Source organism: Orussus abietinus, unplaced genomic scaffold, assembly GCF_000612105.2.
Source record: "Orussus abietinus isolate OABI.00-Male unplaced genomic scaffold, Oabi_2.0 scaffold6, whole genome shotgun sequence".
NCBI classification, from domain to species: domain Eukaryota; kingdom Metazoa; phylum Arthropoda; class Insecta; order Hymenoptera; family Orussidae; genus Orussus; species Orussus abietinus.
In genome coordinates this window covers 1,640,238-1,664,481 of record NW_019396002.1, presented here as the reverse complement: position 1 = coordinate 1,664,481, position 24,244 = coordinate 1,640,238, and the positions used below count along the sequence as shown (strand labels likewise).

Here is a 24,244-nt window from a genome sequence, read left to right as displayed (position 1 = left end):
TAACAGTTTTTTTCACAAATGTGAAAGAAACAACAAAACATCAAGTTTTGTTACAAATGCCTAATGATATGCCGTGTCAACATATGTACAGTGTATGGCATTGCTTCATTGTGTATTACTTATAATTTCTGTTTACTATGTAGTGTACTTGAGAAATGGGAAAGGTTTCCTATGGAAAGAATTCGAATGAAATTAAAAATATGCGATAGAAACGGACGGTGATATCTTTTTTGAAACTGTGCTTAAAAAATTATTTATTTTCCGCAAACGTTAATCTTACAAGTTTGCTTTAAAGTACATGTAACCAGAAAGACGAAAGTATTCACTGAGAAATCGGATATACATACAAATACATACAATCTGGTGGTATGTCATAATTTTGGAAAAGTAAATTAATCACTTCGTAGCAAAAGGGGTAGCATTCTCTGAGAAATTCCGTGTAAGGATGTTTCACAGTTTCTACATATTTAATAAACCTAATATACCACCCTTCTTTTTTGTACTGTGCACGCAGCAATATGTACATGAAAATCTCCAGCCTGTACGGAAAGAAGCTCCCCGGGTAAGAAGAGCATGACTCTTTCGCCTTTAGAACTGTAGTTCATACTTTTCGTAGTCTCCACTATTTCAAGTCAAACTACTTTCCCACGTAACATCTGTGACCTTCTTTAACACCTAGCCTTACGTATATAACTACAAGTTATGTACAGGTCTTTCAATCGGTTGCTATTAAAATATGAGATGTCCTTCTGAAATCTGAAAAACATACCAACCAAACTATTCGTTCCAACAAGAAATCCACTTTCCTGAAGTAGTTTCTGTCTCTTCGCCGCCAGGACTACCTTCGACGAAGACTATTTTAAGTTAAAGCACTGTCACCGTTACTATTGTTTTCAAATTTCAGCAAGGCTCTCAGGTTGTGTAGCTACATTCTTAGCTACACCGAGCAAATGTACAAAACGTCCTTCGTAACCACATTGTCTTAAAAGGGAAGAGACTCGTAAGTGTTTGGCGGGGCATAATCCCAGATTATGTGTCTTAAGAGTATCGTACAAAGATCAGGATCAGTCTCGGTGTTTCCTTCGAAATTCTAAGGAATTTAATTAGATTCCCTAAATGAAGCTTTTAGAGCCAGGGGTGCCAAGATGGGTCCATCCGACACAGATTGTCATGGCTGTTCGCAGCTGCGACAAGAGTGCTGACTTTGCTGTCAGTCCCGTCAAAGTTAGCCAGGGAGTTCAATCTAGTGACAATGGCCGTGACAGCACGTGTCACCATTGTTATAAGAAGTTCGCCTTTCATGTCAGTCGGAGTTTGCGAAGCGTTCTCTGAGTCTTCCTGTTTTTTATTGTGGTCGGCTATCACCTCGTCTCTCAAAATCGCCCTGAGGATCGTGTGAACTTTGAACGAGGGTTGAACCAAGCACCTCGCAGTGGCTATGGCCGAAGCCGTCAACGGGCCGGATACCCCTAAAAAGAATACAAAGATTAAAAACAACGTTCCAGAAGAAACTTCCTATCCAAAGCGAAAGTCCGTCATTGGAGCCGCTTACCGGTACTGGTCAGGAACTCCAAAATATTCGGCGTCAGTCTGAAAGGAACCGGCCTATTCGCATCCAACTCCCCGGAAGTGTCGTCAACGTCGAATTTGAAATACGCTATGTTAATTAGGCCAGAATCCTGATGTACATACATCATGTCCGGGTTCAATCTCGTTAAGTGTAGGACGTATTCAGCGAAACACGCCAGAGAAAGTTGTAATGTAAACTGGAATAAATCCCAAAGTATATTAACATAAACATTCTTGATCTTTAGCTATACAGGGCGTCTCAGAATTCGCAGAGTGTTGGCACTAGCTAGTTCGAATGTTGTCTTACAAAAATAAGTCACCTATAATTATTGAATAATTCATTAAATCACCAGAGGGTAATGTCGAAAAGGAACTTTCGACTTAAAACTGCGTTAACTTTTATCAGTTTCAAGGATTACTACGAGTTATGGGTCACCCTGTATATTCTGGAAGCAACTAACTTAGTCCTACCATTTTCCTAAAAGTCCAGTAGTCCGTGGCCCCTGGGAAGGTCTTCAGGGCCCAGTCTTTGAGCATGTTCCTGGACACCATGGTGGTCTGGACTTCCTTCAGAATATCTCTTAACACTTGGTGGCTGGCTTGAGCTCCTCTTGCTTGGACGGTGGCTAATCTTTCGTAGTACCTGGCAATGGGTGCATCGTGTTCTATTCCTAACTTGGCGCATCCTTGTTTGTAGATGTCCAGCAAGGACACCGAGGCCGGGTTATCTTCCACGAGCCTCATCTGGGGAGAGACCGCAACAACCCTGGGCACCGTGAAGTGGAGGAATCTCCTGGATGTTTCCTTTTGCTTCGCCAGATAGTGATTCAACATCCTAAGTAACTGTAGGACCCGTTCTTCTCTACGAGCGTCCCCGAGTCCTGCATCGTTTACGACTAGATAAGGATAGAGCCTTCCATTGTGACCTCTGATTCGAAGCCTGCGAGCTGCAGTGTTGTGTCTTTGCACTACTTCGACTCGAGGCATGAACCTTGCGATTCTCACGTAGTAATGGGAATGCTGTAAAATTCAAGAAACGTTAGAAGCAAGACCTGAGATTTTATCGGTGCAATTTTAAGGATTTCTCCAACTCCCTTACTTTAGGCAGCAGGAACTCTCCAGGCAATTCGACCTCTGCCGTTTTCAGGCTGAAGTTGCTGAGGAATCGGCACTTCTCCTCTATCAGGAACGACCTGAAAAGGGAGAAATTTCTGTAGTAAATGTTTACTTTAACGCGTACAGATGTTTCTCCCACAACCTACTTCGGCAGCTGTTTCGTCTTCCCCTCCAGGATCTTTATCCACTTTTTCAATTTGTTAATCAAATTGTGAAGCAACCGTGCCCCAGGCACGGTGAAATCGAAGTCGCTCGTGAACTGGCCTTTCATCTTCTGGAAAACAGGATCCTGAACGGTGGCCTGGGCCCTTCTAGCCAAGGATTCGGAAGCTGCGGATCCGAAACTATTGTTCACGTTCTGGGAGGACGATATATTCTCTGCAAAATGAATATTGAAGTTCGTCGATCATCGAGCGACACCACATAAGTCACAGTGATCCTGAATCTTGCAGACTTACGGGCTCTGATTTCCTTACCTATCCCAATGCCAAAGGTAGATACGAGTTTTTTCACAAAGTTCAGCGTGTGAGGAGTGATGGTCGCCTCGCTGACGGCTCCACGGTTTTCAAAGGCTATCGCGTAGCACTTGGCGAGACCTTGTCTGAGTTGCCGAAGAACCTCTTCGTACCAAGTCTCCCTGAACCATACCATCTGGGAACAATGTAAGTAAAGCGTTAAACTTTAACAACATATGTAACCAATACGAATACTCTTTTGAAGGTGCAATCGAGAGGCCTCACCTGGTCCACGATTCCTTCCAGACTGGACAAAATCGTAGGATGTATGTCCCTCTGCATGTGCATGATCTTCGAGCACCTCCACATAGGAGGAGTAGCTCTGATGGGCCCAGTTTCCGGGACTCCTTGATTTTGAGGACCACCAGAAGTTCCAGTTCTACCTTCGGTCCCATCGTGTCCCTTTCCAGCAGCCAACTCGGCGCTCTTGTACCTCTCCCTCTGCTCGATCTTCAGGGTCAAGTACAACGTCCTGATGGAGAAGTACACAGCTTGAGGGAACATCCGCCCAACTTGGCTCAACAAGTTGAGAATAACGTTGCCTTCGTGCCTGACCAGGCACATCAGGAGCTGGGGGATCCAAGGTAGCCACTGAATGGGAGGAACCCCAACGGCGTACTTATCGACAGCCTCCATTAACGAGAACTTGTCGTCATCATAGGTCAGCAGCCAGAGAACTTTAGCGAGATACTTCCTGGACTTGGACTCGTTCTGATGTCTGCAGGCATGAAGGAAGCAGGTGATGGCGGAAACTCCTATCGAGATCTGTCTGGCATCCCTGGTAAAGATATGCTCCAGATAATCCCCCCATAAGGCCCACGCCTTGACCAAGGTATCATGAAGCTGGACCGCAGCGGAGAACGCCTTGTTGGCGTCGTCGGACCTCCCGATCTGCGACAACAGCATCCCCTTCAGGGCGTAGAACTCGGCAGTCATCTCCTTGGTGAAGTACTTCAGGTTCGTGGACTCGATGACCTCGAGACCCTCCTGGAGTTCGTTCTTCCCAGTGACCGAGGCCATTTGCAGGTAGCACTTGACCTGTTGCCTGATCTTCTGGAAGCAGTCGACGATGGGGACACTGGGTATGGTGTAGATCCTAGACAGGGAGTCCAGACACACCCCGGAAAGATTGTGTTTCCTGGCGATCTTGCCGAAATGGATGATGGCCTGTGCCGAGGCATGGACCCCCAGCATGGAGTGGTTGGTGGTCTGATCCTGTTGGGCGTCATAGTGGCTGGAAATAAAGGTATAGTGATGTTGCCGCCAGGTGAAGATGTCGGACCAGTGGCTGAGGTCATCGGCTATGACCGGAAGTCTGTTTCTCCAGGTCTTGACAATGGCCTTCATGTCGTGGAGAGAGGAGCTCCTGCCGTGCAGCAGACCCTGGTGGATCTGCATCGCCTCCTGCAGCTCCATGATCTGCTGAGCAGCTTGGAGCAGCGGTAGGTGGATGTGGCTGACTATATGAGGCAGTCTCCTCCATTCTCTCATGCAGAGACCGGAAGCTAGCTCGACGTACCTCTCGACTGCGCTCAGATGCTGATCTTCGCTGTGGCAGATCGCCAAGAACCCTCTGTACAGATTTACCTTCCAGGCCATCTCTTTGGGGCAGTTGTGCTCCACCTGGGCCAGCGCTTCCTTCATCATGCTCCAGTTTGGGATCCTCCAGGAGCTCTCGAGGATCAAGAAGGGGTTCTTCTCCGCTTTCTTGCTGCCGTAGTCCAGCAACAGGTCCCACTGGTTCAGCTCTTTGGCGCAGCGGATCCAGTGCTGTTCCCAGAGGATGGCCTCTCTCTGAGTCTTGAAGGGTGCCGGAGTGGTCACGTAATCCTGCTTAAATTTGGTCATGGCCACGTCGTAGGCTCCCTGGGCCTGCTCGAAGAATCCTTGCTGCTCCAGGGCCGTGGCCTGCAGGGTCTCCTTGTAATGGGCGTGCTTCTGCCAGAGGCCGGACCACATGTCCTCCTCGCAGAGCAAGGAGTACATGTCCGACAGCGAATCCAGCACCTCGGCATGAGGACTGTTATCGGGTTCGAAGTCGTAGCAGTCGGACTCTCTTTTATTTCTGAACTGATTGCCGCCATTGTCAAAGGCCATCTGCTCCAGACTCAGGGTCATCCTGTGCCAGAGGTTGTGGGACCTCCCCAAGTACTTCATCAAGGCTGGCCTCATTGGGACCTGGGGGTCGCAGTGTGCTAGGGCCTCGACGAATGTCGCGATGGCACTGGGATGACAGTCCTTCTGGATAACGTGAGTGCCGCTGCACACGAAGGGAACCATTTCAGCGATCAAGGTGTTGTGCTGGTGCTCGTCCAGGATGGCCCAGAGCCTGGGGAAGGTGTCCAGCCACACTCGCTCGGCCAGACTGGTGTCCATATGGCACAACTGAGCAGCGGCATTCAGCAGCTGCTCCGTCCTGATTTTTCTGGCATTTTCCAGGAACTCCCCCTGCTTGGCTATCAGCTGGGTCAGGTTGGCCTTCCGGCAGGTACCGATCTCTTCGGGGACGGTCGCCGGGTCCACATTGGATAGGTCCAGGTCCAGGATATCGTCCTTGACGTCCCCGGACTCGATCTCCTGCGGTTCCTCCTTCACCGAGGTGTAGATGACAAAGTTCTTGTGGTCCTCGCTGTCGGCCATGTTTATCACCGAAGTGATGCTGGATAACAGTGTGTCCTGATTGGACATCTGGATCTGGGTCGTGGAACTGGCCGTGACTATCAGCAGCTCTATGCACTGCTTTATCCAGTAATGGGGCCCCATCGCGTCCCAGCTCTGGCTGCAAATTATGTACAGTAACCTGTCCGGCAGTCTCCTCCTCATGGACCCGTCGAACACCTCGAAGAACTTCGCCCTTATCTGCGGTTGGACGCATCTCAATCCCGAGAGGAACGCCGGCTCCAGCTTCGACGTCAACTCCGAAGACTTCAAAGTCTCGTCCCTGTAGACGAAGTTGACCAGGTCCAGGAACTGCGCATTTAGCTCCAGGTCGTCAGGGAACCTCTTCTCCACGTACTGCATCATCTTCACCAGAAGAATGGACTTTTCTCGAAGACTCGGAGCCTGGTTGACGGCAATGGGGTTCTTGTTCTTCATCCACTCCTCCAGCATCTTGGTGATGGCCTTCATCACCTTGATGTCCTGGGTCTTCTCGATGAGGCCCACGAGGATGGACCCTATGAACGACTTCCTCATCTCCACCCCCATGACTACGACTCTATTTTTGACCAGGTCCAAACTCAAGATCAGGAGTTCGCTGCCGACAGGGTTTGCCTCTGTCTGTGTTGGATGAAGGTGATCCTTCGCCATCCTGTGGAGAACCCTCATAAACGGTGTGATCAGCCTGTCGATGTAGCTCTGATTATTCGTGCAGGCTGCCTTCAGCATCATCAGGGTACCGAACAAGGTGCTAGGGCTTGCCGAGGTGTTCTTCTCGTACGCGGCAAGCCCGTCGAAGATGAACTTCCCAACGGTAGTGTACAAGGTGTCCAATTCCTCGTACTTGGACGCCACGGTGGAAGATGTCGGCTCCGTGGGGAAGATCGTCATCAGTCTAGACAACAATCCATGGACCAGTCTGATGACCTTGGTATTATTACTAGCGATGCAAGTCCCGAGTCCTCTCTGAAGAGGCTTGAAACTAGCTAGGATCTGCTCTCTCTTCATGACCCCCAGCAGGAACGTCAGCAACTCCAAAGCAGTGCAGATGTTCCCATAATTAGGCTGAGCGCTGTCCACGCTGGCGAATACCTTGTCCAACCAAGCCAATTTCAGGTCACAAGTTTGGGGCCACACGTCGGGCTTCAGGGCCATCTTCAGCAGCGTTACGCATCTCCTGGACAGCTGTTCTCCAGGGTTTCCCTGCGTGGTAGTGGCATCGTTTACCTGGCAGGCCAATCTCAGAAGGAAATTCAAGATGGCGTCGGCATGGGCCCTCTCTATGGGTTTTGTCGCACTCGGTTCCATCCTGGGAGTCACAGAGGGAATCGCGGCGCTGGTCGATGGAGCCTGAGTAGCCAATCTCTTAGTTCCAACGTTATCATCAGGAGCTGGTCTCTTCGGGGCCCCCGTCATGGTGCCGGTTGCGCCTCCGTTGTCGGCGTTCTCGGCTTCGTCCTTGATCCTGTGGAGTTCCCACTTGATGATGACCTCGGCCAGCTCGACGGCTAGCCTTCTGTGCTCTATCGTAGCAGTAGGGCTGAACCCCAGACGTTGAATGGAGTTGACCATGTGCTGGACCAGGTGGTGCCTAACCGGATAATAGACTTTGTAATGGCGAACAACTAATTGCAGGATGTGGAAGAGCTGCTGCATCGAGTGGCCCTCTTCCACGATGATCTTTTTGGTCCAGTGGGTCAGCATGGTGTTGCCGTCCTCCATCCTGACTGGCATGGCGGGGGTAAGGATTTCCAGGGCCTGCCTGACGACGTTCCTGGCCTCCACCGCATGAGCCTTCAACAAGCTGTGGAAGACCTGGAGGACTATCCTCTTGTGGATAGCGAATTTCGCAATGATATGGCTCAGCAAAAGGTGTCCATGATACCTCGTAGCTGGGTCTACGCAATTCTTTCCTAGAAGACAGGGCCAAGCGAACGTCATCAGCCTCCTCAGCTTGTCTCCTTGCCTTTTGTTAGTCACATCGTGAATATGTTGAGAAGCCTGCTCCACCAACAGGCAGGAGAACTGCAGCAGGGATATCCTGACGCAATCTGCCGATCCGAATGGGTTGTCGGGGTCTATTACTTTACTGATGAAGACCGACACCACATTTTCAGGGTTGTCCTGATCTGGCATCGGTGCACCGCCCACCAATTTAACGCCCTCGCCCCTTTCGAAGCTGGTAGCGAAACACGGGATGATGATCAGCTGGAGCACCTTCGCTTTTAGCTCCTGGGACATGTTGTTGGTCGGGAAGTGCTCGACGAACCTGAAGAAGGCACTTCGCTTCCACTCTACCGTGTACTCCTGAGCCACTGTGTTCTCCAGGAAGTCCCTGAGGAACTGGAAGTCCGGGATGAATCTGTCGCAGGTCGCCCTCAGCAGCTGGAACAGCAGGTCGATGTCGTTGGGGTGGTGCCGGAAATAATGGAGCAGGATCTTCACTATGAGCTTCGGTTCCTTCCAGTGGCAGAAGTCAACGCTGTCCACCTTTTTATGCAATGCCTGGTACTCGTCGTTGCACCAAATCTGCTTCAAGGCAGAGACTAGTTGGCTTTGAGTCGACAACCACTGCTCGTCGAATTTGATCAAGACCGAGACTATTCTGACGGTCTGATGCTGAAGTTCGCTCTTCTCGTTGTGGTTCAGGTTGGACGTGGTCTGGGAATGGGCCAACAACATGGTGATCAATCTAGCAGTGAGACTGTGCAGAACATCCCTGAAAGGTTTCCCATCTTTATGCTTGATGAGGAACTCCAGGTACCTGCTCCACTGTTGGTCCTTAATGTTGTTGTCGTGTAAAAACAGATTCAAGGTTTCCACAGGGTACCTAAGCAAGAACCTCATTAGCGGTATCCTGAACGGGCTGGAAGCCTCCACCAGCAGCGACTTCTCCGTCTGCAAGACCAGCCTGCAGAGGACGTCTATAAATTTAGGGGTGGCCGCAGGAATCTGATGGAAGATCCCGATGATCGTGGCGATCTTCTGCTCGTTCTCTCCGGACCTGGAGACTCCCTTGTGGGCCTGGATCAGGTTCTCCAGGAGCTTCTTCAGGTGCTGAAGTAACTGTTCGCACAGGGTGATACTGAAGGTGCTGGGAAACAATTGCGTAAGGTAAGACAGCCTCTTGACACAGTTCAGGCTGAGGTTCCTGTGATCCCCCAGGGTCAGAAGCATCGGCCTGATGATGGCGTGCACGGACTCCATGTCGATCTGGAAGCCGGCGATGAACTTTTGCATGCATTCGAAGGCCGCCTCCTGCAGTTCAGCTTTCGGCTTCTCCAGGGCCTTATAGAGCACCTCGAAGATCTTCTCTCTACACGCCACGATGTAGTGACACGCCGCAAGGGCTCTCAGGGCACTCTTCCTGAGGGGAATTAAATTCGACACGGACTTATAGCACGGAAGTTTGTTCAGGTTCGCGTCCTCAGCCTCGCTCAAAGCTAACAATTCGTGGAAGAAGACCTTATGCTCCATCACGGTTAGGTCTATGGTGAACAGTCGAGGCGTCAGGGTGGTGCAGAAAGTGTTGCCATCCATAAGTCCGATCTGCGCGTTAGCCGGCTGATGCCGCAGAAGGTGCTTCTTGGGTGGGATCATGTCAGCCAGGACTTCTTTGTGAGGTTCCATGACCTCGGTCACGGTTTTGTTTTGTATTTCTCCTAGAAGCCTTAACGAGGCCATGGCCTGCTCCCTGACCATGGTATGTGGCGAGGTCACTTGGCGAACAAGCTCGTGAGTGACTTCGTAAAGGCTTTTGTTTTGGGCTTCGATCAACTCCGGGGATCCGTCCTGGATCCCAGGATCCACGCATACTCTCAGCATTTTTTCCAGGTTGGCCTTGGCCATGTCTATGGCTCCGTTGGATACCTCCCCGGTTAGGTCCATCATGACGAACATTAGCGCTTTCAGGAAAACGAACAGATGCCGGAGTACCCACTTTGTGGCCATCCTCTCGAAGAGGAACTTGATGGCGATGCAGCCTCCTAGCTTCGCGTACCAGGCTCTCTCGTAGCAGAGGGAACACATCCTCTCCGCCAGGTACTCCATCAGTGGCAGTTGGCAGGCTCTTTCCTTAGTTCCTAGGATATTAGTGGCAGTCTCTAGGATGAGGACCAAGGCTAGATGGCCAGGCTTACAGAGTTCCTTTTCCTCGTGGCCCATGATGACGGCCAATGCGTCCACGATGACCAGAGCATCCTGTCCCTGGATCCGCGGTTGACGTCCCGTTAAGCAGAAAGGCCCGGCTTGTTGGGCTATGGCTACCATGGTGTAGTGCCTTACCAGAGACACCATCGTCCCCAGGACCAAATGCCTCAGTTCTTTAATGGCCGCGGCCACGAACAGCCCCGTCAGAGCCGTCTGCTGGACGTTCCTGGCCACCGAGTCGGAGCACTTGTAATGCGGACCTTGTTGATGGGGGATCTTCCCCTCCTTGAAGCTGGGGTGCATGAAGAGCTTGTACAGCGTGGCTCTGTCGTCCTCCAACCTCAAGGATGCAGCTAAGTAGCAGTTGATCACCTCCCAACATTGCCTCCTGTAGAACGAGTCGGTGGAGTTGGACTTCAGGGCCGTGAACGCGGTCTCGATGACCTTCTCGACTGGGAAATCTATGGGCTTGCTGGGCTCCTGGAAATAGGCTACTATAGCCGGAGAATTGGTCTCGCGATCGTTGTACTCCAGTTTCTGAGGCTCGATCATCATCTTCCTGTTCCCACCTCCAAATTTTCCTAATACTCTGAAGGCTACATGGGCGACCTGGTCCGTTGGGTTTCTCAAGGTTCTCCATAAAGCTTGCATCAGGTCAGCCCTGACCGGCTGGATGTGCTCGTACAGGAAGTCTGGCTGTAGGTTGTCCACGCATAGTTCTAGGGTTCTGAGACCTTGACTAACTAACGTATGACTTCCGTTCAATGCCGAGACCAAGGGGTCCATCAGCATAGGTAGATACGGTAGCAGCGAACTGAGTCTTACTGGCACTGTAAGACACAGTTCTACGAATAGATCTTTCATGTGTTGCTTGTGGAGGCCCGATTGGAGCCTGTTCAAACCCTCCAGTAGGTTCGGCAGGAGTGGTAGGAATTCCTGATACAAGAGATCATGAGACCCACCGCCTATAGACCTAAATAATGCTCGCAGGAGCAGGAAGTAATTGTACGGTTCCTTGGCGGACATGGCTAGTTCCATGGATCTGTTCACTATCTGGTGCAGATGCGGCCTTAACATGTGTTCATTCTCCGCAGGGAACAACGATACACTGCCAAAGACGAGTTTGAACAGTCTGAGGTAGAGGTTGCTCCTTTCCACGTTAGACCCCATGTCGTCCATCCGTTCCAAGAGGTACTCGACCAAGACCGTCGCGAATATAGGCGACGTGGTGGGGTTGGCCAGAAAGGAGTTCCCGACGATCTGAAGGGCGCAGTTCTTGAAGATCCTCTCTACCATGTAATCGATCGTAGTGGAGAAGATTTCCTGGAAGGTCTGGGGATTCATCATGGAGAAGACCCCGCTGAAGTGCTCGAGCACTTCTTTTTCCTCTTTGGTCCTAACCGTTTGGGGTTGTGCTGGTCTTCCAGGTTGGGCAACCGGTCCTACAGCTGGGGGGCCGATCGTGTAGATGTCCAGAGCCTGAAGGGCCCATTTGACCAGCCTGATAAAGACCAAGGTCTCTTTAGGCTGGAACTGTTTGGATTGAGCCACCTCTCCGGACTTACAGTTAGCGCAACCCCAAGTTATGGTCTTGACACCGCAGACCAGGGTCTTAACTAGACTCCTGTAATCGGCGACGTTGTAATTCGATGCCTGGGATGCCGGGAATCCGAATTTTGACTTTCCAGCGTCTTTCTCCTCGTTCAGCTCAGCAATGGTCTGTTTAATGTCCTCGGTCTTGATCTCCACCCCGCCGGATGGGCAGATCTGTTTGGACTTGCTAAGAAGAACCGGCATCTGCAATTTGGTGATAGTCTTGAATTTAAGCACGAAGACCTCCAGCATCCTCATCAGTAGTTCCCGACCCTGGCTGCTGTTTTCTGCATCCGATCGCTGGCGGATACACTCGACCAGGTTCAGAAGCAGCTTGCAGGACATCGTCTGGATGGTCGTAGGTAGACTTTGGTCGTGGACGTTTTTGCTGAAGAGGTGCACGGCTCTCGCGAGGTCACTCAACGGCAGAAGCTGCCTAACGTGGTGGACCAAGTCGGCCAGGGTGGAGTAGGCTAATGGTCTCAAGGACTCGTAGGTCGTCCAGCCATGACCTAGAAGAACCTCCTCGTCGAACAGGCGCTCCATGTGGGGAACGAATTTGTTCCTCAAGTCCGTCGCCAGGATATGCCTCGCAGCGATCAAGAGCTCCTTGCGTAAATGGGCTACCTCCATCGGGCACAAGGTCAACAATCCTAGCATACCCTTCACCATCATGTTACTATGCTGGGACACCACGTCCTGGTAAATCCTGATGATGTAGGCCAAGAACGACAGGGTCTTGATCTGTGCTCCCATGAAGTCCACGAAGACCTCCTTGTTGAAACTCGGGGAACCTCGATGCTGAGGACTCGGCTGTAGGTTTATCGTCGTCATTATCAGAGGGATGAAGTCCGAGACGTCTTGATGCACGTTTTGCTTGTAGATCTGGTACATTAGGACCACTATTATCGGCAACTCCTGGAGGACCTTCAGAGACAGAACCGCCTTCGGGATGAGGTTGTACTAGAAAATACGAATTGTAATTGAATTTTTAAATGAAGGAGAATTTTTGACGGTAGTTGTTGAAGTCAACGATGACTGTGAAGTACCTACCGTCACTACCGTTCCATCAGCCGCCTTTTTCTCGCTCTGAATGGCTGTTATAGTGAACGTTTCCTTCATCAGGGCCTCGATGTTAATTTCGGAGAGGTCCTTTACCCTTAGGGGTGGCCGAGGCTCGAAAATCTTTGGCAAGTGTTTCGGCAATTCGCTGTATATCGACTTTACGAACTGCAGGAAGTGCTGGATCTGGCAACAGATTTAGATATGTAAAACTAATGTCATACATGGATAAACGTTTCTCCGGAATAATTTATATATTGTTTACTTACTTCGGGATTAAACGTCGGCCTGTACTGCTTATGAAGCTCGATTATGATCCTAAGGCAGACCAAAATGTTCTCCTCGTTTTCGGTCTCGAGGAGCTTCATCATGAGGCTCAGGATTTGTTTAACGTAAGGCCGCAGGAATTCGTTAGTCGGCAGCCTGTGGATCATCTCCAGGATCAACTTTCTGACTTGCTGTATATTGTACTCCGATATGAAATGCGGCTCTCCCTCTTGAAGGATCTTCAGGAAAATCTTCATGAGGTGATCCAGGAACGCGGGATACTGCGGGGAGCACATGATCACCTGGGGATGATTCGGATTAATTATTTTAAAAAGTCCTCCACGTTACCTTAACACACTAACGAGCGGTGTTATCCGTTCCTTAGTTACCTCGAAATTTTCGGACAATTCTTGCGCCGCCTTCAGCTTCAATTCGTCCTTCGAACCTGGATCGGCCAGCATGGTCACGTAAGACCGATATGTGTTCATCTGCGTCAAGGGATCGGGCGGTGCCATTTTGGTTCTTTTATCAATCTTCACTTTACAGCAACATCAAAAACCCTGAGTCTTCCACCCGGCAGGACCTCCTCCGCCTGGAGAAGAAATATTTCTCGTACAAATTCAGATTTTAAACCAAGGAAAAGCACAAGGAGCGCCACCCTCCACCACAATTAGAAGGACATAAAATTTCGAAAGACGAAATAATTCGAAATGTATCCCACATTAAGCCAAGTCTTCGAGGATGATTTCGAGAAGCAGGGTGTTCTTAATGAATATTAAAAAAAAAGGAAAAAAAAGAAATTGAATCACCATCCACCCAGCACTGAGGCCGCGCCTCGAAAGGCTCGAGCGCCTGAAAACGAGTGGCACGACGAAACAGAAAAATTTCTTGATCGAGTTTCCCGTCGTTCTAAAATTCGAAAAAAATTCGAGGAAGACCGTGGCGAGTCCCTCGGTCGATAAAAAAAAGGTCCACTGCACAGACACGAGGAAAATCAATGATTCAAGGTCCCGAATGGAGCCCTGTAAACAGAGCTTAGCAACCGGAGCCTCCCCTGAGTCCGCACTGTACATTTCTCCGGCTTATCATACTTATACCCTCCGGAGTAAACCTCCGGCGGATCGTCCCGAGGATAATCCAGCCTTAATTCGGGAGTAATTCGAGCGAACCTAATGCCGCATTGCGTCTGTAATTCCGAGGCGAATCGGCCGGCCCGAGTCAGGGGCTCGACACGAATGCCTAACTTCTGAACTTCGACGTTCCCTCGCCGAGCAGGTTTTGATATATACAAGAGTTTCGGTTCATACAGTCGGGCAGATACTGTATTTTACGTAGAAACGCGCGGCTCGGGTGCACGATGGGGATATGCCTCCGTAATCGGGATTTTAGCCATGCCCGAGGACTCTTTCAGTCCCTCTACGGTCGCCTCGAGGGTGGGACGTGAATCGCAGGAAAGCATTCCGTAAAAAATTCCGAAAGAAATACCAACACGTGATAAGAAAGCCAATTGAATTTTTCCCGGGTCCCGCGAACATTCGTAGATTGATAAGGACCAGGATTTCGAGCGATCTCGAGGATGGACGAAAAGGTGATCGACTCCATTTTCGCGGGCTCTCTGAAGTCCTTGCCCGCGGTCAGTTCCAAGATCGTCAGGATCTTCACCAGCTCCACGTTTACAGGTGGGTACCCATCCTTTCTTTCATCTTTTTTCAAATTTGGACATTGACATCTCTGTCACGTGAATGTGTATGAAATGACTAAATATTTTATTCAGACACGACGATGGAAAGGAACACGTTGATGGCCCAGTGCTACCCAAAGTTAAAGGACTACTGTCGAGAGAAACACGGTTTGGAGTTCCAGGTGAGTCGAATCTTGGGAGTCCGCACTTTTCAAATTGAAATACGGACATAATCGCAGCAGTTGATGCCGTATCCAAGAAGATGAAGGGGAGGAAGAATAATAAAAATTCTCATTAATTGAAATTAATCGGCGTATCTTACCGGAGCGTTTCTCGTCACCTTAAAAGGGCACGATAACGTCGGTCGCGACCTTCGATAACAATTGATTTCGGCTGCACCAGGCACCAAGGTGCCTTAAACGCCCACGCGAACTTCGGGTGAACTTCGAGGATCGGATATCGAGCGAATCAGCTTTCCGGGCGTGTTAAAGAAACGACCTGGCTTAATTTGGATCGTGCGCCTAAACCCTATCCTGACTCGGCGATGATAGCCCGTAATTACGCTTCGATAATAATTGCAGCGGTAGAGGGAAAAAGTGACGAACGAAGATCTATCGAATCTTCGGAGGATTTAAACTCCTCTTAATTTCGCGATTTAACGTAAAGAACATGACGAGGATGTTTCATTGTGAAAGGTTCTTCCAAATTTGATTTCAGGTGGTGGACATGCGATGGGGAGTCCGAGACGAGGCCACGGACGATCACATGACGACCGAACTCTGCATGAGGGAGATCGAAAATTGCCAGCGCCTCTCCATGGGCCCGAATTTCGTGGTAGTATTTTTTTCAAGGTCTGCCAAGGTTCCCCCTTGCAGGAAAAAATTCCTCCTCAGGTCTTCCTCGGGCAAAAGTATGGATATCGACCGATTCCGACGTACGTCCTGAGCTCGGAGCTGGAGATGCTGAGGGCCGAGCTAGAGTCTCAGGGGATGGATGTCGTGGTTCTGGACACTTGGTATAAGAAGGACAGCAACGCGGTTCCACCGACCAGCGTTTTGCAGCCCATCTCGTCGATCCTGAAGAACTTCAACAACAAGGTAAATCCAAAATGAATAGTCTGAGTCGCGAATAAAAAGGGAAAGAATGATCATACGTTCGATTTCGCAGAGGGTCCCGAAGCTGCAGCAGGAGGACCAGGCGATATGGTGGGACACGATGACGAAGATGCAGAAGTTGTTCCGAAAAGGGGCCCAGTCCCTCTTCAACGCCGGGAAATTCGACAAGGACACCATGCATAATTACTTCATGTCGGGTATGCACATAATTTCCAAACTTTTAATTCAACTTTTCATAGCCGTACCTTTAAGGCGGCGTGAAAGCGCCCGCTGGGCCGTGAAATCATTTATAAAACTTTTCTCAGTACCGGGTCCACCGAATTTAAATAATCAATTAAACTTCATCGCGGGAATAGGGAAGTCCTAAGGAAGGTCTCGGACACCCGTGAAATTGCATTTCATTCACGACATATTATTTTTATTTACTCTAGATTAGAATGAAGATGCGTTGTCAATGCATGTATTGGATATTGTACACCTTCCAAAAGCTCAGAATCAAAGACGAAGAGTTCCAAGATCTAGGAACAACAATTTTGAACGCTCTTAATCGAACATTATGGTTTATATGGGAAATATCGAGAAAAATTTTATAAATACACGTAGTGAAATTCTCACTTACTTTTTTCTTTTTAGCAACGCGTGCTCTGTAAGTGCTCCTAGATCCAACATTTAGTTTCAGCTAAATGCAACTAGTATACTAGTTAAAAACAATTTTTTTCTTTTTACCGACGTCGATTTTCTCGGCGTTTTTTCCACCACCCTAAGCGTTGCTGATTGAAATTTCAGTGACCGAGAGGGAAGTCATCAACGGAATCCTGAACGTGAAGAATACGAAGAACCATTGTTTAGCCTACGTGCGCTACATAAACAACATAAATCTGCAGAACCTGAAGAAGGCCAGCTTGTTCGTGGACATTATCAACCGGAGTTTGGACAACGAGGCGTCTCGCCTTCTGGCGAACCTCAGGGACGAGAGACTGCCGAATAAAATCGAGAGCATGAATTTACAAAGGTCCCGTGAATCGTTATCCTGTAAAAAGATATCCACATGTGGAGGACGAAACTTCGTAGAAGAAAAATGGCAAGTCGATTTCTTTCCCCAGGTACACCGTCGAGTGGATTGGAAGGGAGGGTCTCGATGCAGAGACTCACGGCGAATATCTTCAGCATTTCGTGATGCATTTCTACAGAAATATGGTGAAACTGGTTGACCGGGCGATGAGAAAAGAGGACAGCTCGGCACAGGGGCAAATTATTACGGAGATCTTGCAACACTTGCACGCGTGCAACAATTCCGTGAAGGTAGAGATAAGTTGTAGTCTCATGCACTGAGAAAAGAACGCGATTGAATCAAAGAATCTATTTTTCTAATTCAAAAAGTAACTCAAATAAATTCTAATAAATTGGATGCAACATTTCGTTCGGAATTGTGATAATTCATTTTAGTTAGATAATGACTCTTGGAATTAATAAGATATTTGCTTTGCTACCATCCAAAGAGATGTGTCTTTGGTTCGATGAATCTTTTCTCTCGGGGTAGTATCTCGGCGGGTAGTTTTAAAAAAGGACTGTAAAACAGGTGTTTTACGGGCGCGAGGACACCCTCGAGAAGATTAAGGACTACATGCTGGGAGATAGCGATAAACCTTTGGTGCTGTATGGAGAGGGAGGTTGTGGAAAGACCTCTCTACTTGCAAAAAGTGCAGGCCTGAGTTACACGACCTGGCTAGCCACGAAGAAGCCGATAAACGTTATTCGGTTCCTCGGAACCACTCCTGACAGCAGTGCCCTGACCCCCACGTTAATTTCGATATGCCAGCAGGTGGGAAATAAACAATTCCTACTGAAATTAAATACTACACTAATGACTACATCGACATTTGTATTCAGATCTCTTACAACTTCCTGTTGCCATTCGAAGACATTCCGGACGACCTGGTGCCTCTGACAGCGCACTTCAAGTACCTCTTGACACTGTCAAGTGCAGACCAGCCGATACTTCTGTTTCTTGACAGCGTCGATCAGCTGACTGGGGTCCAGGGGAACAAACTGTCCTGGCTGCCGACGAGACTTCCAGCTCATTGCAAGGTAATGACAAATTAAGGGGGGCATGAAAGTGGCATCCCAGAGGTCAATCGTTCATGAAACTTTTTTATGAACAGGATGCACCGAATCGTTTCGAACTTTACAACGTAAAGTACACGGGGGCTATACGAAAGGTCCCGACCCTATGAAATTTCCCGTTTCAGACAAAATTAAAAAATATCTAGAAACAAATAAAAAAAAAATGAAATCTCATGGATATCAAGACCTTCCTTACAGACTCCGTATTCACACTGTAAAGTTTGAAAATATTCGGTATACCTAGTTTGGAGAAGTTTCATAAACGAGACTTCTTCGACGCCACTTTCACGTCCCCTTAATGCCACGGAATCGCACAAGTCTTTGAATTAATAATATTTTGAAAATATTCAGATGATCCTCTCTTGCGCCGCGGAGGACTCTAATCCTACGATTTCTCGGGATTATCATTTATTGAGGAGAATGATCGACACGGAGGAGAGTTTCATCGAAGTTACCGCCCTGGGCGAGGACCTGGCGATGGATGTTATCAGGTGATGCCCGAAAATACGACCGTTCCTTTTCTTATTAATATTTCCTTTTTCGTCTATTTAGAATGTGGATGAAGACGGCGCGCCGTGACCTGAACAATTATCAGTGGCGATTGGTGGCAAACGCGATAGCGAAGTGTTCCTTGCCGATCTTCGTGAAGCTCGTCTTCGCGGAGATCTGCAGATGGCGAAGCTACACGAAGCCTGTAGATACGCATCTGGCGAACACAGTGATGGACAGTATAATGATGCTTTTCGAGAGGATCGAGAAACAACATGGAAGGATTTTGGTCTTCCACGCGTTGGCATACATCACGGCTGCGAAATCGGGTTTATCCGAGTCCGAGCTCGAAGATTTGATTTCGCTGGATGATAAGGTCCTCGACGACGTATATCAGTACCACTTGCCGCCTGTCAGGAGGATACCACCTCTACTTTGGACCAGGATCAGGAACGATCTGCCGAATTATCTGAGCGAGAGAGAAGCCGACGGCGTTAGCGTGTTAAATTGGTACCATCGTCAATTCCGGGATACCGCTAAAGAACGATACTTCAAGAACATGAACATGGCAATGTACTTTCACTCCATGATCGCGGATTATTACCTCGGGATTTGGGGTGGAGGGAACCCGAAGCCGTTCAAGTATACGGAGATCCAGAGACACCGGTATGCGCCCCTAGTTTTGGTAGAATTTTTGATAAAGTATCCTGGCTGTTAGATAAATCGGCCAATGGGTAGCGGAGACGGATTCCGCGTGAAATCCTGCACAGAAAACATGTAACCATGTATGGGGTTTGGAGTTCAGGTTTTAAAGATATTTCAGATTTAAGGTTGACTGAGGGAGGCGCGATCCGATTGGCCGGAAGGCTCGATGGGCGGAGCTTTCGCGACCATCTAGCCAATCAGCGCGCGGTGCTTCGTAAACTTGAATCCTCAATAACTCCAAACCTTGAAAACTAAACTCCATATAATGTTGTTTTTTTTTTCTAGAATTTCATGCGGAATTCGTCTGTGGTGTCCGTTTCTGTCTGCGAACAGAAAACGTTGCTGTATAATTCTGCACGATAACTCGTCTTTTACCGATGTCTAGATTTAATCTGACAGACAAAGAAGGCGTAGCCGACAGGAAAGTCCCGGAACAGCCTCTAGCCTTTTACTCTCAAGAGGGAAAGCTCTCGAGATACAACTTAAGAAAGGTTGTCACGAGTTGAAAAGAGACTCTTCCCGCTCCATCCTTCTCTTAACCATTTTCCTTCTGTTTCTCCCCTAGTTCGGAGAGTTGCCTTTCCATCTGGTGAGGGCACGCCGATTCAAGGATCTTTTCGAGAACGTGCTCTTCAATTACGAGTGGCTCCACGCGAAATTGAGTTCCTGCCCCCTGCAAGCCGTGCTTTCGGACTTCGAAGACGCTTGTGCCAACATGGAGGATCAAAATCTCGTTCGGTGAGGAAGATATCGCCATCAATCCCGATTTTCTATCTCTAATTGAGTACAGATAAACACGGTGTATTAATTAACAGAGAACTGATGTTAGTTGCTGACGCTCTAAGGCTAGGCGGAGCCATTTTAGGAAACCACCCAAATATGTTGGCTCCGCAATTAGTCGGAAGACTATTGCCGGAGATTGGCAATAATGTCAATGTCAGAATGTTGTTGAGGGCTTGCGACAAAGACGGTGCAAAGGATTGCGCCCTGCTTCCGTTGTACCATTGCCTACATACACCTGGAGGGCCGTTGAAGGTAAGCGAGCATATTTCAGTTACGAATGATATTTTAACGATTGATAAAAATTTATATATTTTTTTTTTATCAGTATTCCCTGGAAGGCCACCAATTTGCAGTTTTTGGATTCTGCCTGACAACCGACTTTCGATACGTAGTCTCGATTTCTAATCGGTTCATTACTTGGGATCTGAGTACCAGTGACATGACGAGAGATGTGAATCCTGGTATCGAGGGAATCATGCAACAACTGGTCCTCAGTCCTGACAATAGATACGCCTCGGCCTTTACGAGCAACGACCAAGTAATAAATTAGACGATAAAATTATTATAATCTCTTAAACAATACCATTTAACATATATTTTTCAAACCCCATTTTCTCTCTCGACAGACCGTCGTGCTGAACACTCTGACCAGCGAGTTCGTCATTATAAACAATCCTCTTCCGAACGAGGAAAATGTTTTCGGGATTCATCTGACCAACCAGAACGTCTTCATCTACGGGAGGAATGCCTGGTGCAAATTCGATCTGCGAGGAAACTCCGTAGGAAATCACACGACCCCGGAGGACTCTAACCAATGGCCAATCATGTGTAACAACCGCTTCGATACCTTCCTACAAAAATGAATATAAAATTATTATGCAATTCAGAACATAATTTTTTTTATCGCCAGACATGGAGTATTCAACTAACGACGATTGTCGAATCGTCTTCTGGTCTGGAAGTATGGATGATACGAGATTATTATTACACACGTATCGCAAAAAGGGCACCATAGACTCTTTTTACTTCCACAGGTAAAAATTATTCTTCTCTTGAGTACCTCCAAATTTCAATTGTGCTTTTCTTTTCTTCTTCAAATTTTTAGCGCAATGGCCCTGAGTAATGATAAGAAAACGCTTTTTGCCTGTGCGAATGACGGTGATTATCGGGTGACGAAATACACGATAGATGAGAGCTCCTCGTACTGGGAGAAGAACTTTGAGATGCCTAGGTCGAAAAATGACGACGTCGAGTACGTCCTTCAATTGAAACTGGACCGAGAGGAAGAGGTCCTGTTGGCAACGACAGGGAATGGATTTGTAGTCTGGTTTTTAGAGAGCAAAAGCGATGCGATGACGCTGATGCTTCCCCATGGGGTTCGGAACATCAGCACCAAAATGATGTCCTCGAATTCCATCATGGTCAGCGGCACCAAAAATTATGCAGTGGCAGGTGTCAGGTATTATCTAAAAATGATTAAATAATAATTCGTTAAGGGAATTCTGAGAATGATATTAAACATTAAATTCAATGTCTCGAAGGAAAAATCTTTACGTGTGGAGTTTGGAGACGTTCGAGCTGGTGAAGATTTTGGACGCCCATTTTGCGAGGATTATTCAACTAGAACCATTGACAATTGGCAATTGGAACAGTGTCATCACTTCGAGCATCGATAGGAGTGTCAAAGTGTGGAATATTGACAATATATTCGAACAGGTCCACGTGATTGACAGGCATGAGCTACCCATTGATTCGTTGAGGTATTAATTTATTTATACTCATGAAGCAACTTGTAAAGAATTATAAAAAATATGTTATGAATTTTCTCAGCTTGGCAGAACACTGTAATCTTGCAGCGACTGTTACCAGAGGTTGCGTCGGTGTTTGGGATTTGCAATCTGGTAAATTGATATCGAGACTGGCTGATAGTCCCTTGGGGGCAATTGTTACTCATGCTCGTATTACACACAATGGAAAGTAAGTCGATCGATTATTCTATGTGCAGAACAAACATTGTTTTTTTTTTATTTTTTCAGGTACATCATTTCGACAGAGTCTGGCAATGTCTTAATTTGGAACCGGATAACTGAGCAAGTTCTGTTTAAAGAGGAGCAACAAGATGTCAGGCAATTATCATTGATTTTGGATACGAACACATTTATGGCTGTTTCCAGACCAAACAATCCCCCAGGAGTTGAAACTGTTCGAGCTACAGCAGTCCTTGTTGTTCGGAGCATACCTGGTTAGTCATACTAAAAACGTCAATTGGATGGACTAAAATAAAAAATCTAACATTCATGTTACAGATGGTAGAACAATATTTACTGCGGAATATCAAGTGAAGAGTAGCACCGGGGTACCATTTCGAGAAGTTGTACCAACATCCGATGGTATGCACTTGGCCGTACCAGCAGCTGACAAGGGTAATCGAGATTGTGTAATGATCTACGCTGCTCAGACTGGTACACTTATCAGCAAAATTCCAATCAAGATACCAGGATTCAAGGTTGACTACCAATTTTTTTAATACCTTTGGATGAATACGATAGATTTTGATCCAATTTGCAGGATATTACCATGATCGTCTCAATGCCATCACGAGGACAGTGGATAGGCATCATTGGAGCTGATAAAGGAAGCATTTTAGATATTAATAAGAAAAAGATTGTCAGGACAATACCTAAGTGGAGCGGAAACATTAGCAAAGATGGAAAATATACCCTTTACGCACCCAGCAGGTACAGAGCTTCAAATTTCACTTTAGAAAATGAGTACCTGGGTTTATAAGAATAATTTCATAAAGTCAATTGTTTTTGTACAACTTTTTAGAGGTGGGCTCGACCTCGTGGAACTGAAGAAAGGTACGATCGTGAAGACGTATATTCCAAAAGTGGCAGAAGGTGTATTTACTGTAATTTCCATGTTCAATCGGACTGACGAATACGTTCTATACTACCACAGTGGTCGAAAGACGATAAGAGTTTTCAGGTTAGGAATATAATTAGTAGAAGAACAAACATATCATCAGTGAATAAAGAAAATATGCCTTTGACTTTATTTTAGAATGTCAGATTGTGAAATGATAGCAAACTACAGAGTGCAGGCTGAACTGAGTGCCATTGATAGTACGTACGATGGCAGAAGTATCGTTCTAGGAACAGTGGATGGCTGCGTCTCCGTGCTTGCTATAGCAGATCCTCAGAAATCGGAAATACAAGAATACCTCGCTAATCTTCCTTCGCGAGATGAACAGGTTAGTATTTTCTCCTTTGATTCTTTTCAAATTATTATACGAATCTGTTATAACTCAAAATGGATATCAAAGCTCGTATAAAAGTTAGAAGTTCTGGAAAAGTAGAAATCACACGTTTGGATTTAAATAAATCACAGTACATCGTTCAGGAGAATTATGATATTTATAGGTTATACCTAGGAAAGTCGTCGAGTTACCGCAAAAGTGTGAACTTTCGCGAAAGTCATTGAACTGTTGAATGTTATACGCAGCGGCATGCATCCAAGATAGTTTCTCAATTCATAAAGATAATTAACTCAATGATAATACCATTAAAAGCGTACTACTTACAAATTGGTGTTAGATGCTGCAGCGAGGTTAGGTTGGACGTCCGTCGAGGTAACAGCCCCTCCCGGGATGAAGTTCAAGCTTTTGTCACATTTTGAATGTTTCTCTGTTAATGTCTTACATGTCACGTCGTTACTTTTGCGGTTTGTTAATGAAAAATCGGAGGAAAACACACGAGATGAAAACGCGGGTTGTCAAAAACTCGAGGCAGTCGGCATCGCCCGTATACAAATGTTGCCGAGAATGCCGAGGAACATCGAAACGCTCGAGATGGGCATGGACAATTCGAGTTGATTCGATATTTCCCCCGCGTCGCGCGCAACCAACCAATCACAGCGCTCCATACATCAGAAGCAATCAATGGGATGCGTCGTTTGTCCCGGGAAGGTTACAGAGAGAGCCACTGCGATTTATCGGCGCTGCAGCATTTGCGCGCGGAATACAAAGCAGTTTCTCGTCAAATGAAATAGCAAATAACTCGCGAATAAATAATTGTTTCTTTTACAGTGGAAAAAGAAAATGGAGAAGCAACGAGTGACTACGAAGTTCAAAGCTGCAGCACGGATCGCGCGCGTTACTCACGACTTATCGAATAGCATTCGTGAGAAAAGTGCGAGTACAGACGGCGTCGGACTTGAAGAAAACGAATGAGGCAAAATGATTTTCTCGATGTTGCGACGTTGAGTAATTACCAGGATTAATTCCTCATTTTGACAGTAATTACCAGAATTTCCTCATTAAAATGACTTCATGTAATTACCGAAAAACTTGAACATTCCTTAGGGAGATTTAAGTCAAAACCGTTTGAAGCATGACGGAGCGGGCAAAGAATCACGGT

At 47.4% G+C, this 24,244-nt stretch overlaps 2 protein-coding genes across 4 annotated transcripts; one reads left to right on the top strand and one right to left on the bottom strand.

The window, feature by feature from the left end:
• Nucleotides 1-224: 224 nt before the first annotated feature.
• Nucleotides 225-23,631, bottom strand: LOC105694167 (transformation/transcription domain-associated protein). Of its 3 annotated transcripts, XM_023434222.1 has the most exons (11): nucleotides 23,410-23,631; nucleotides 13,319-13,521; nucleotides 12,932-13,231; nucleotides 12,654-12,848; nucleotides 3,426-12,563; nucleotides 3,144-3,336; nucleotides 2,832-3,063; nucleotides 2,669-2,762; nucleotides 2,041-2,589; nucleotides 1,553-1,766; nucleotides 225-1,469 (listed from the first exon to the last, which is right to left on the bottom strand). In XM_023434222.1, the coding sequence occupies exons 2-11, from the start codon at nucleotides 13,442-13,444 to the stop codon at nucleotides 1,126-1,128; spliced, it is 11,385 nt and encodes a 3,794-aa protein (XP_023289990.1). In that variant the 5' UTR covers nucleotides 13,445-13,521; nucleotides 23,410-23,631; the 3' UTR covers nucleotides 225-1,125. The 3 variants fall into 3 exon arrangements, with proteins under 3 accessions (XP_023289990.1, XP_012269997.1, XP_023289991.1); XM_012414574.2 differs by lacking the exon at nucleotides 23,410-23,631 and having other exon boundaries at nucleotides 1,126-1,469; nucleotides 3,162-3,336; nucleotides 13,319-13,444; XM_023434223.1 differs by lacking the exons at nucleotides 225-1,469; nucleotides 1,553-1,766; nucleotides 2,041-2,589; nucleotides 2,669-2,762; nucleotides 2,832-3,063 and having other exon boundaries at nucleotides 3,260-12,563.
• On the top strand, nucleotides 14,506-24,142 carry LOC105694168 (NACHT and WD repeat domain-containing protein 2). Its single transcript, XM_012414576.1, has 26 exons — nucleotides 14,506-14,608; nucleotides 14,704-14,792; nucleotides 15,328-15,444; nucleotides 15,504-15,707; nucleotides 15,778-15,922; nucleotides 16,512-16,737; nucleotides 16,829-17,027; nucleotides 17,305-17,547; nucleotides 17,616-17,813; nucleotides 18,201-18,340; nucleotides 18,402-19,004; nucleotides 19,429-19,534; nucleotides 19,609-19,781; nucleotides 19,859-20,078; nucleotides 20,152-20,364; nucleotides 20,453-20,654; nucleotides 20,737-20,818; nucleotides 20,884-21,285; nucleotides 21,368-21,586; nucleotides 21,657-21,803; nucleotides 21,863-22,068; nucleotides 22,133-22,332; nucleotides 22,395-22,564; nucleotides 22,656-22,814; nucleotides 22,890-23,079; nucleotides 23,914-24,142. Exons 1-26 carry the CDS (start codon nucleotides 14,506-14,508, stop codon nucleotides 24,055-24,057), a joined length of 5,100 nt encoding a protein of 1,699 aa, XP_012269999.1. The 3' UTR covers nucleotides 24,058-24,142.
• Nucleotides 24,143-24,244: the final 102 nt, after the last annotated feature.